The sequence below is a fragment of the Schistocerca nitens genome, chromosome 2 (genome assembly GCF_023898315.1).
Source record: "Schistocerca nitens isolate TAMUIC-IGC-003100 chromosome 2, iqSchNite1.1, whole genome shotgun sequence".
Lineage (NCBI taxonomy): Eukaryota > Metazoa > Arthropoda > Insecta > Orthoptera > Acrididae > Schistocerca > Schistocerca nitens.
In genome coordinates, this window is record NC_064615.1 from 628,380,681 (window position 1) to 628,392,583 (window position 11,903).

At 38.7% G+C, this 11,903-nt stretch overlaps 1 protein-coding gene across 1 annotated transcript; it reads left to right on the forward strand.

The window, feature by feature from the left end:
- The first annotated feature begins 76 nt into the window (after window positions 1-76).
- LOC126236728 (clumping factor B-like) lies at window positions 77-7,686 on the forward strand. Its single transcript, XM_049946253.1, has 3 exons — window positions 77-198; window positions 4,411-4,593; window positions 7,309-7,686. Exons 1-3 carry the CDS (start codon window positions 151-153, stop codon window positions 7,492-7,494), a joined length of 417 nt encoding a protein of 138 aa, XP_049802210.1. The 5' UTR covers window positions 77-150; the 3' UTR covers window positions 7,495-7,686.
- Window positions 7,687-11,903: the final 4,217 nt, after the last annotated feature.

Genomic DNA, 11,903 nt, shown 5'->3' on the forward strand with positions numbered 1-11,903 from the left:
ATCAGAAACACAAGGACCGCTGTTTGCAGATGACGAATGTAAGACACCTGCGAAAATCGCGAACATGTGCGGCTACAGACGGCGCCTGCCCTTTAAATACCCCGCGATTATTAGCGTAAGGCAGTTGCGTCGAGTCTTCGATTAAACAAAATGACTTCCAAACTGGTGATTGTCTTCGCTCTGGCCGTAGTGGCTCAGGTAAATCCTAAACTACTAGTTCATTCTGTGATCAAATGAGCGAAAAAGTTATTATGACTAACCTGATGCATCTGAATATGTATCCAATAAAAAGAAATTAGTAACTACACTAAAATATTTTTATCTGTTTCTTGGAAAGACAAAGCCACAAATCTTACTGCGTTATTTTCTCATGGGACCGGGCCACATAATCGTAATCTTCTGTATCATTACTACATTGGACATCCTTCTTACTATAATTTAACTGCTATTCTGCAACTATTTTACCATCGCTGGCAGGACACTATTAGTAATCGCTTTTCCCCTATAATATCTCTATCCATTCGAAAATCCGAATCACTTTTTTGATTTGTAGTAAATTTTTGCTGTTTCCTACAGTCTTCATTTCGTATTTGGTTCCACGGTTTCTTCACTTCTGCATGGATAGAACATTACAGATATCAACTCTATAAGATATGAATGATAGTTCAATACTATGTTTTTCTCCATTTACAAAATTAGAACTCGAAGCTGCAGAACCTAATAATAATTAAACAGAAAATAGAACCATCAATAGGGATAGTAAATTATCCTTTAATTTATTTTGTATTAAACTCTTAAAAATCGCAGCTCATTCAGTGTTTTACAGTAAAAAATATTCCTTCTGCTGTTAAAGTGCTGTGCCAACAAAAGACAATAGACAAATTCTAGGTTCTCGGGTTTCACATTGATGAAAAACCGTAAGGCAGACCTGATAACGTATTTATATTCAGCTACTTTTGCCATAAAAACAACTGTCTACTTGGCACCAATAAGTTAACATTTTTGCATATATTCATTAACTCCTGTTTGCGGGATAAGGTATTGCGTAAATCTCGCTTAAGGTATTACGTAAATCTCGCGTAAATCTCGCTTATCTACACAACAGAAAGGAATTAAAAATGTGTGCTGGCATCACACATGTACGTTATCAGACATCAACTGAAGCAATTAGAATTAATAAACACAACATCTCAATACATTAATTCGTTGATAAATCCACTGCAGTTAGAAAATAATAGTGATATTCATAAATACAACACCAGAAGGAAAAAGATCTGCACTTCCATCTAGTGATTCTAATTTTGGCACAGAAAATAGTGAATATACAGCTATAAAACTGTTTTAAAATCTACCCATGAAAATTAAAAGTCTGGCATTAAGCATAAATTTTCTTAAATGTAGGTGAAAATAGTTTGCCCTTACTTTTCCTTCTACAGATCAGAGATATTCTTCGATGGAAATAAGTAGTCAAGTAAAAACCTCTAAAGTGTCGCGTACGTAGCCATATGGTATGTGGTATATGGAACGTGGCTCTAACTAACCAATCTTCTAATTTACCTGCAGACGTCTACTTCGTCGATCGTGATTAATGAAATAGTGTCCATTACAGTCTGTCACTATTGTCTTCGCTCTAAGATTATAACGTCACTTCGTGCTGCTTGACCGTAATTATATTTAAAATCCTAAACATTCACTTTTTCACTTCTCCTAAACGTAAATCTTCGAGGTAGTTGGATAAACCGCACATTTGCTTTATTAATATTTCTGTGCTTTGCTTGTAAATATTTTTCATATTTGGTTCTTGCAATTATAATCTCATCCACTATTCTTTGATATTAGGACTAGCCAAAAATTTACTCATTTCTTCATGCGTATACAGCTTAAATATGGGGAAATGTAGGTAGCCGATTTGTTGCCTTTAGAATTCTTGTTTTGGTTGCTGTTTTGTTGTTGTTATTAAAGCAACCTGTTTTTGACCCAGGTGTCTCTTCAAGTTTCAGAAGTTTAGTACCCAAATATTTTAACTTACCACTAATTATACGGTTACATTTATCTGCGATATGTTAGGTTTCACTTTTCTTGCCAATAACTGTTCTACTCCAGGTCATCTTAATCATGTTGAATGCCCACTGTGTAGTGATTGTTTGTCCACTTTTTCTTCTGTGTGCTCTGCGTATTTGTCATATATCCTGTTCTTCGAAACTCTTCTTGGTTTTATTTGTGCTACTTGAATGTTATTCCCTTTTTTCCACTCATGTTTAATTTCTATGTAATCCTGTTGATATTTTATAAGGCAGAGTTCCAAAACATTGCTGTAACCTCGAAACACAAGAAGGCCTCAATTTAGGGAGTTTGAGAGGTGAAAAATGCTGCCTCTACGAAGGCTTACATCTTAGATTGTCTGCAGTGTTATTTCTCAGTGGCTGCACGATATCACGCTTTGTAGCGACTCTGTGTGTACAACGGAAACAAGAAAGGCGCTGGAGCGACAGTGAAATACAAATTCTATACTGTATTTTCACTTAAGAGACTTTAAGCTTGTTGGAATGAAGGCAATCTGCTCTGCTCTGCCTTACAAATAAGAATTAGGATTTAGTTGGTGCGTGCAACTAGTTTCTAATTGCGTAAATAGTTATCTAATTTTTCTTTGTCGCCTACTTATGTCAAAAGGAGCCATCTGGAATCAGGAGAAGAAGAAACAGGTGGATTCACTTACTACTGGTTTTTGAAACTCTTTAACTAGACTTTCTCACAATTAATCAGCGTCCATATTACAGAGTACCAGTTCAGGTTTCCCTGTATTTCTGTGCTGCCCTCCCATGACTCAAACAAGCTTGGTGACAATTCGTACGAGGAATATGTACGGGGAATATGTCCTGTTGGTGCTATGTGGTAAGGGGCGCAGACACGTAAGCGGTGTTCTAAAAAGGAACGCACGAGGGGTTTACAATCAGTCTCCTTCTCCAGTATCCAGCCAATGGACTGAAGTCCGCCACGTGCCTCATCAACAACTGAAACTGTGGGATCAGTCCATCATATACCTCTGCAAATTGTTACACACGTGTATTTGTATGAACTGACTGATTATTGTTACGACTCGTAGATGTTGTGGTAATTGGACACTATGCTCTCTCTCTTTTTATGAAGCGCATAATTTTGTATTTCTGAACATCTGAAACAAATTGTCAGTCGTTACACCACTTTAAAATCTTATCAAGATTTGTCTGCATAATGGTGCCGTTTGTCAGATACTACTTCATCATAGGTAACAGCATCACCCGTAAAAAGTCTGAAATTACTGTTAATGTCATTTACGAGCTCACTAATATATAGCAGGAACAACAAGGATCCCAGCAAACTTACCTTGGCCACGCCTGAGTTTACTTCTACTTCTGTGAATGACTCTCCATTCAAGATAGAATTTTGCGTCTTATCTATCACTAAATCTTCAATACAGTCACAAACTTTGTTTGTTGATCCATATAACAGTACTTTTGTTAAGAACTCTTGGCGTAGTACCGAGCCAAATACTTTACAGAATCCAAGAAACACTCCATTCAAGTGACTGTTTTGATCCATGGCTTTCAGGATGAAACCTGAGGGAAGTTCAAGTTGTGTTTCCCAAGATCGATGTTTTAGGAATCCCTGTTTATTGGCATGGAGGCGGCCATTCTCTTCGAAATAACTCATTGTGTTTGAATTAGGAATATGTTCTAAGATTTCACAACAAATGGACTTCAATGAGATTGGACGATATCATAGAGAATTAGTTCTGCTATACTTCTTGTAGAGGGGCGTGAGATTTGCTTTCTTCCAGTCAGTGAGAACAGTTTTTTTTATTTTTTTATTTTTTTTTATGGTTTGGCGTATAACGGCGGTGACAGGAGCTTATTCAGCAGCAAATTCTAAACAGATTGTCATCCTGCAATCCTTACGCATTTTCCTCAGGCTTTTCATAATATATTATTGAACTGCTTCAGTACTAATGTTTTTTTTTTTTGCGAGTCGGTGTTTTACGTCACGAAAGACACTGTTTAGAGACCAAAAATTGCATAGCTCTTCATTGATGGCAAAATCTGAGTCGTTAGGTCATATTCGTCTTCAAATTTCCTCAGAGATTACCATTCCTTGGAGCTTTTTCAGTAATCCGAAGAGGGCTCAAAAAGTCTAAGAACGAAGAAATTTGAAGACGAATACGATGTGGCCTGACGACACAGATTTTAGCACCAGACATCGGCCCCGAAAGCCTGCAGTCTTATATCACTTATACTCCTAGGACTAATAACCTCGTATGTATTCCTAAAAGAACATTGTTTTGAGATTTATTAAGTTAACTTAGTTTCTCATGGTCATACAAAAGTGAAAGGAGATGCGATAATGATGACAAGCTGCTCCCTTTTTCTATTCAAGGTGTCGGCGACACCCTTGTTTTTTAACGTGATCCAAGATGCCGCCGAGCACATAAAAGACGAAGCCCAAGAGATTGCCAACAACATCAACCAGGGTATACAAGATGCAATTAATCAGGTCAGCAACAGCAGCAGCGAAGCCGCAGCCAACGCCACCGCTTCTGCTGACGACAGCAGCTCTGCAGTGAGTAGCCACTTCTCATGTCTGCCTCTTAGCACATAAGAAATTATTCCACACGTTACTTACATACAGTATACACTCTTTATAAGTGAATTTTGCGCATTGTAATTAGCTGGTCTATTCGGTCGATTTACCAAAGTATTTATGGCCACTAATGCCACAATAACGAGTTTTCTGTAACGAAATGACAAGTAACCCAGCCGTTAGTTCTTTGGCTTAGAGATAGCTTTCCAGTGGTAGAACGATATTTATTCCACATCTACTTAAACCCTCTGCAAACCGATGCATGAGAAAGGGTACTTAGCATTGTACCATATATCCAGGGTTTCTTCCCATTCCAATCGCGTATGGCGTACGAGAAGCACGGCTGCTTAACGGCCTCTGTGCGTACTACAATCAATCTAACCATGTCTTCGCGGTCCCTTTGGCAGTAGTGCCTAGCGGTTTCATCTCTAGGTTTTTCGGTTCATATTGGACCTTGCAATTTTGTAAAAGGAATTTTGCGGGATAATAGACAATTCAGGTGTTCCAATAATTTAGTGACGCGCTCCCGTAATTCAAACAAACCTGTAGCTATTTTATATTTGAATGGTGTACGGTTAGACAAACATCAATTCAGGTTTGTTCTATTACTACAAGAAACACATTTGTAAAAATTGACACACGAATGAACAAACATATTAATAATTTTAATAATTAATCTTACTTAATTATTTTTTAATATTAGGCATTTAATTTGCGATCATTGTCAAGTCCGTCAGGCTTCTCTTTCATCTAATGAGGAATTCTCAACAAAATACTTGTAACATGAAATGAACATCACATGTTGGTTAACGAGAGCAACAGGTGACAAAGGAACAATCTGGTCGATACCTGGTAGTTTTGAAAAGTATAATGATTTATTAAGCTAATACGTATTGTCAAATGCTGTATGCGGAAATTTTCATGACGCACAGTTCATTATCCTTAATTAGCAAAACATTGGTGTCACAGTCTTATAGCAGTAGGTCCTAACTATTGACGGATGCTGTGTTCCGTTACGATGTGACTAAGGTGCAACCCAGCACGAAAACTCACGTGAAGATACCAAATTGCCATCCGAAACTAGTAACATAGAATTATCGAGACAGTTTGACATTTTCAGTAAATGTAGCATAGGCATTGAATAGCAGTTTTAAATTCTTTGATGTTCACAAACTTGCACTCAACAATCATCAGGACAGAAGTATCAGGACTCTTTTGGAGTTTTTTGCCGCATACTAGAACAGTTTCAGTAGCTTCATGATACGATGCTACCCAGTACGAATACCGTTGAAGTATTCTGACATCAAGTGTTGACACAGTACGTGAATGGAAAATGCGTTTGGCAGATTGCTCCTATAGAAATACTGTGAGTTGCTAGTTCACTTCCACTTGACTTTCCGTTATTACAATGCAGTGGTACTTGTAATGGGTAAATAGATCACGAGACTACTGAGACTGTTGTGGTAAGTTCGAAAGCACTCCGAAATATCCCAGGCACTTATCACTATTCAGAGCGGTAGTGAAAAGTTAAATAATTTTAACGTGCAGCTGAACTGGTGGTTTGCATATTCCATAAAATATGAACCCCAGTTGTAGCACCAATACGTGAGATATGCATAATATTACTGTACAGATGTTGTGAGTATTCTGGTTGAAAGAGTTGGGGCTGCTCAATGTGTAACGTTCCTCTCCTTACGTACGGGGGACCTCACTTCCTCTACTCCCAGCAACCTCGTCTGTTAGGACAGAAAGGAAACAAAATGGACGGCAAATCCCGAAACGGGCTCATACAGTTCTGCAAAGCCGTTTTGGTTTCAAATACACTGTCCAAGGACAGTGCACTCGCATCAAAAGTGGTTTAAGACGGGATGTACTCTTTTGCCCCTCCGGTTCAATCCAAACAGTGAAGAATCAGTGAAAGAAATAGAAGAAAGATCTAATAATGGGAAAGAGTAGTTAAGTTTCTGAGATGTGGTGCTACAAAAATGGTTCAAATGGCTCTGAGCACTATGGGACTCAACTGCTGAGGTCATTAGTCCCCTAGAACTTAGAACTAGTTAAACCTAACTAACCTAAGGAGATCACAAACATCCATGCCCGAGGCAGGATTCGAACCTGCGACCGTAGCGGTCTTGCGGTTCCAGACTGCAGCGCCTTTAACCGCACAGCCACTTCGGCCGGCTGTGGTGCTACAGAAGGATGTTAAAAATTAAGTGGACCGACAAGAAATTAGAAGTTGCTCCAAGAACTGCAAAAGAAAGGAACATGTAGAAAACACTGACAGGGTGGTATGAGATGTTTAAACACACCGGGGAATAGCTTTCATGTATTAAATTGAGCTGTAGAGGGTCAAAACATTATGGGAACATGGAGATTGTAAAAAATCTAACAAACATTTGAGGACGTGGGGTGCAAGTGCTACACTGAGATGAAGATGTTGGCATAAAGAGGAATTTATAAACTGTCGAATCTAACCAGTCAGAAGACTAAGGACTTCAAGGAAAAAATACTACGTCATTTTGTAAATGATCTGTAATTTTATATAGAGATTAATTTGATACTGAACCATCATGAAATTGTGGTGAATAAGTTGTATTATTTAGAAGCAGTATGATAATTTGTAATAATGAAATTGACTTTCTTGTAAGATGTACATGTGATTGTGACATCTGCAGTCATTCTGGCGTGTTACAGGTATCGGCAGACAGTGAAGCCGAGGAGGACACATCTGACTCCGCATCTGACTCTGCATCTGACTCCGCATCTGACTCTGCATCTGACTCCGCATCTGACTCCGCATCTGACTCCACATCCGACTCCGCATCCGACTCTGCATCTGACTCCGAATCTGACTCTGCATCTGACTCCAGCTCCTCATAAGGAGTCTGGCTGGAGAGTGAAAGTGAGATTGAGAGCCTCTGAACCTGAGGAGGTTCGCCTGACAACATCTGTACCTGTGTTCATGGCATTACTCTGAAATTTCTCCGATTAGCTGTTAATAAAATGACTTTGATCATCTAATTCCTTACAATAACAGTGCCAAATTTTAGAAATAAACATCTCTGACTCGCATGTGTAGTGTTTATGTTGTCCATATTGAAACTAACCCCTGTTAACCTTCCGTATGGTGCATCTGCAGCTTTATTAAGGAAACTGTAGTCTCCATACTGACAGATCTTGCGTGAGACATAATGTTTTACGTATTTTAAGATCGCAGTTGTCACGAGCTCGTCTTGGGAAGTAAATCGTCTGGTGAAATAAATCGGTTGGTCATTTTCAAAAAAAGCATTCCAAGAAGCTGAATGACATTTGAAACACCTCTATATAGCTCTTGAAATTCTTCTTTACTGTACTTCAGTAAGGTAAAGATACAAACTTTACTAATTTTTCAAAAATGTCCCAACCATAGAGACCTATCAATGAGAAGTAGATATTGTGTTTGATATCGGCCTTTGAGACGAACATGACATAAAATGCAGGAGTAGGTTTAATAATGAATAAAAAAATAGGAGTGCGGGTTAGCTACTACAAGCAGCATAGTGAACGCATTATTGTGGCCAAGACAGACACAAAGCCCATGCCTACTACAGTAGTACAAGTTTATATGCCAACTAGCTCTGCAGATGATGAAGAAATTGAAGAAATGTATGACGAGATAAAAGAAATTATTCAGGTAGTGAAGGGAGACGAAAATTTAATAGTCATGGGTGACTGGAATTCGTCAGTAGGAAAAGGGCGAGAAGGAAACATAGTAGGTGAATATGGATTTGGGGGAAGAAATGAAAGAGGAAGAAGCCTTGTAGAATTTTGCACAGAGCATAACTTAATCAAAGCTAACACTTGGTTCAAGAATCATAAAAGAAGGTTGTATACATGGGAGAATCCTGGAGATACTAAAAGGTATCAGATAGATTATATAATGGTAAGACAGAGATTTAGGAACCAGGTTTTAAATTGTAAGACATTTCCAGGGGCAGATGTGGATTCTGACCACAATCTATTGGTTATGAACTGCAGATTGAAACTGAAGAAACTGCAAGAAGGTGGGAATTTAAGGAGATGGGACCTGGATAAACTGAAAGAACCAGAGGTTGTAGAGAGTTTCAGGGAGAGCATAAGGGAAAAATTGACAGGAATGGGGGAGAGAAATACAGTAGAAGAAAAATGGGTAGCTTTGAGGGATGAAGTAGTGAAGGCAGCAGACGATCAAGTAGGTAAAAAGGCGAGGGCTAATAGAAATCCTTGGGTAACAGAAGAAATATTGAATTTAATTGATGAAAGGAGAAAATATAAAAATGCAGTAAATGAAGCAGGCAAAAAGGAATACAAACGTCTCAAAAATGAGGTCGACAGGAAGTGCAAACTGGCTAAGCAGGGATGGCTAGAGGACAAATGTAAGGATATAGAGGCTTGTCTCACTAGGGGTAAGATAGATACTGCCTACAGGAAAATTAGAGAGACCTTTGGAGAGAAGAGAACCACTTGTACGAATATCAAGAGCTCAGATGGCAACCCAGTTCTAAGCAAAGAAGGAAAGGCAGAAAGGTGGAAGGAGTATATAGAGGGTTTATGCAAAGGCGATGTAATTGAGGACAATATTATGGAAATGGAAGAGGATGTAGACGAAGACGAAATGGGAGATAAGATACTGCGTGAAGAGTTTGACAGAGCACTGAAAGACCTGAGTCAAAACAAGGCCCAGGGAGTAGACAACATTCCATTAGAACTACTGATGGCCAGTCATGACAAAACTCTACCATCTGGTGAGCAAAATGTATGAGACAGGCGAAATACCCTCAGACTTCAAGAAGAATATAATAATTCCAATCGCAAAGAAAGCAGGTGTTGACAGATGTGAAAATTACCGAACTATCAGTTTAATAAGTCACAGCTGCAAAATACTAACGCGAATTCTCTACAGACGAATGGAAAAACTGGTAGAAGCGGACCTCGGGGAAAATCAGTTTGGATTCCGTAGAAATGTTGGAACACGTGAGGCAATACTAACCTTACGACTTATCTTAGAAGAAAGATTACGAAACGGCAAACCTACGTTTCTAGCATTTGTAGACATAGAGAAAGCTTTTGACATTGTTAACTGGAATACTCTCTTTCAAATTCTGAAGGTGGCAGGGGTAAAATACAGGGAGCGAAAGGCTATTCACAATTTGTACAGAAACCAGATGGCAGTTATAAGAGTCGAGGGGCATGAAAGGGAAGCAGTGGTTGGGAAAGGAGTGAGACAGGGTTGTAGCCTCTCCCCGATGTTATTCAATCTGTATATTGAGCAAGCAGTAAAGGAAACAAAAGAAAAGTTCGGAGTAGGTATTAATATTCATTGAAAAGAAGTAAAAACTTTGAGGTTTGCCGATGACATTGTAATTCTGTCAGAGACAGAAAAGACTTGGAAGATCAGTTGAACGGAATGGGCAGTGTCTTGAAAGGAGGATATAAGATGAACATAAACAAAAGCAAAACGAGGATAATGGAATGTAGTCTAATTAAGTCGGATGATGCTGAGGGAATTAGATTAGGAAATGAGACACTTAAAGTAGTGAAGGAGTTTTGCTATTTAGGGAGTAAAATAACTGATGATGGTCGAAGTAGAGAGGATATAAAATGTAGACTGGCAATGGCAAGGAAATCGTTTCTGAAGAAGAGAAATTTGTTAACATCGGGTATAGATTTAAGCGTCAGGAAGTCGTTTCTGAAAGTATTTGTATGGAGTGTAGCCATGTATGGAAGTGAAACATGGACGATAACTAGTTTGGACAAGAAGAGAATAGAAGCTTTCGAAATGTGGTGCTACAGAAGAATGCTGTAGATAAGGTGGGTAGATCACGTAAGTAATGAGGAGGTATTGAATAGGATTGGGGAGAAGAGAAGTTTATGGCACAACTTGACTAGAAGAAGGGATCGGTTGGTAGGACATGTTTTGAGGCATCAAGGGATCACAAATTTAGCATTGGAGGGCAGTGTGGAGGGTAAAAATCGTCGAGGGAGACCAAGAGATGAATACACTAAGCAGATTCAGAAGGATGTAGGCTGTAGTAGGTACTGGGAGATGAAGAAGATTGCGCAGGATAGAGTAGCATGGAGAGCTGCATCAAACCAGTCTCAGGACTGAAGACCACTACAACAACAACAATGACATAAAACTGCAGCTATCTTATGATAAGATGTGCTGTTGCTGACCAGTCGAACTTAAGAGAAACCAGAGACAAAGCTCATATAAAGGCTGAACAATAGCAACTGCGTGCACATCAGAAAGGTGTTCTTGCTCGTATCAGGGAACACCTTATTGGAGGTGAGACATTCCTTGCCAATAGTAAATACAAATTTATTACAATCAGAAAGACTTCTAGAATGTAGCCTCTGCCGTTATTATCTAATGATTGTTAATCTAGCACATAAATATTCCATAATTATTACTCAAAAGTATTTCTTTCTGTTTGCGAATAAGTGATTTTTCAAGAATCTCTGAACTCGAAATATTCTTGCTCTCTAAAGAGTTTTCCAACCACCTTTTAACCGTCGCTGGCTTGGTAAGTGAGCTTGTATAAACTTGTTAATGAACTAACCAGTTAGAAAAAACTTGATGAACGGTATCAATCTCTCTATGGAAACCACACATCAACAATGTTTGTGCACAGACTGAGTGTTAGGGGCATGAGTGCAGATACTTTTATTGGTGACTGAGGACACTGTACTGAGTAATAATATTACATCGACATTTACTTCATTTGCAGACTAATAATAAGAGCTATTAGGAGTAGTATGTTTTTACGTTAGGTAGTATCTCCAAGTACATGTGGCAAGAGCAAGCCGTTAATGTTACCTTTCCCCTCAGCAGCAGGCCAGGCGTTGAAGTGTGGGTGTGTGAATGCAAAAGATTTAGCCTACACTGACAGGCATACTCTACTTACTGGTGCACTCAGAACCATGCAGAAAACATTATACAGTAAATAATGTGACGTGTTTACGTTAAGACTGTTAGATACAGAGAAAAGCAACTAACACACTGAAATGGGTACATATTAAGATACCAATGTTCATAATATATGCACTTACATTTCTAACACTCTGTAAATAAAGTTCGAAACCCACCTATTGCCGTTTGTATTTAACACAAAGTGGAGTAAAAATAAAAGCGATTCATGAGAAGCTATTTGTAGATATGTTCGAACATTAAATGACATGACGAACTCATTTGTTCTGGATATGAGTTCAAAGCAAGCATCTATAGGCAATGATATAACTAAGCAAAGTTATCATGCCTGATCGAGACT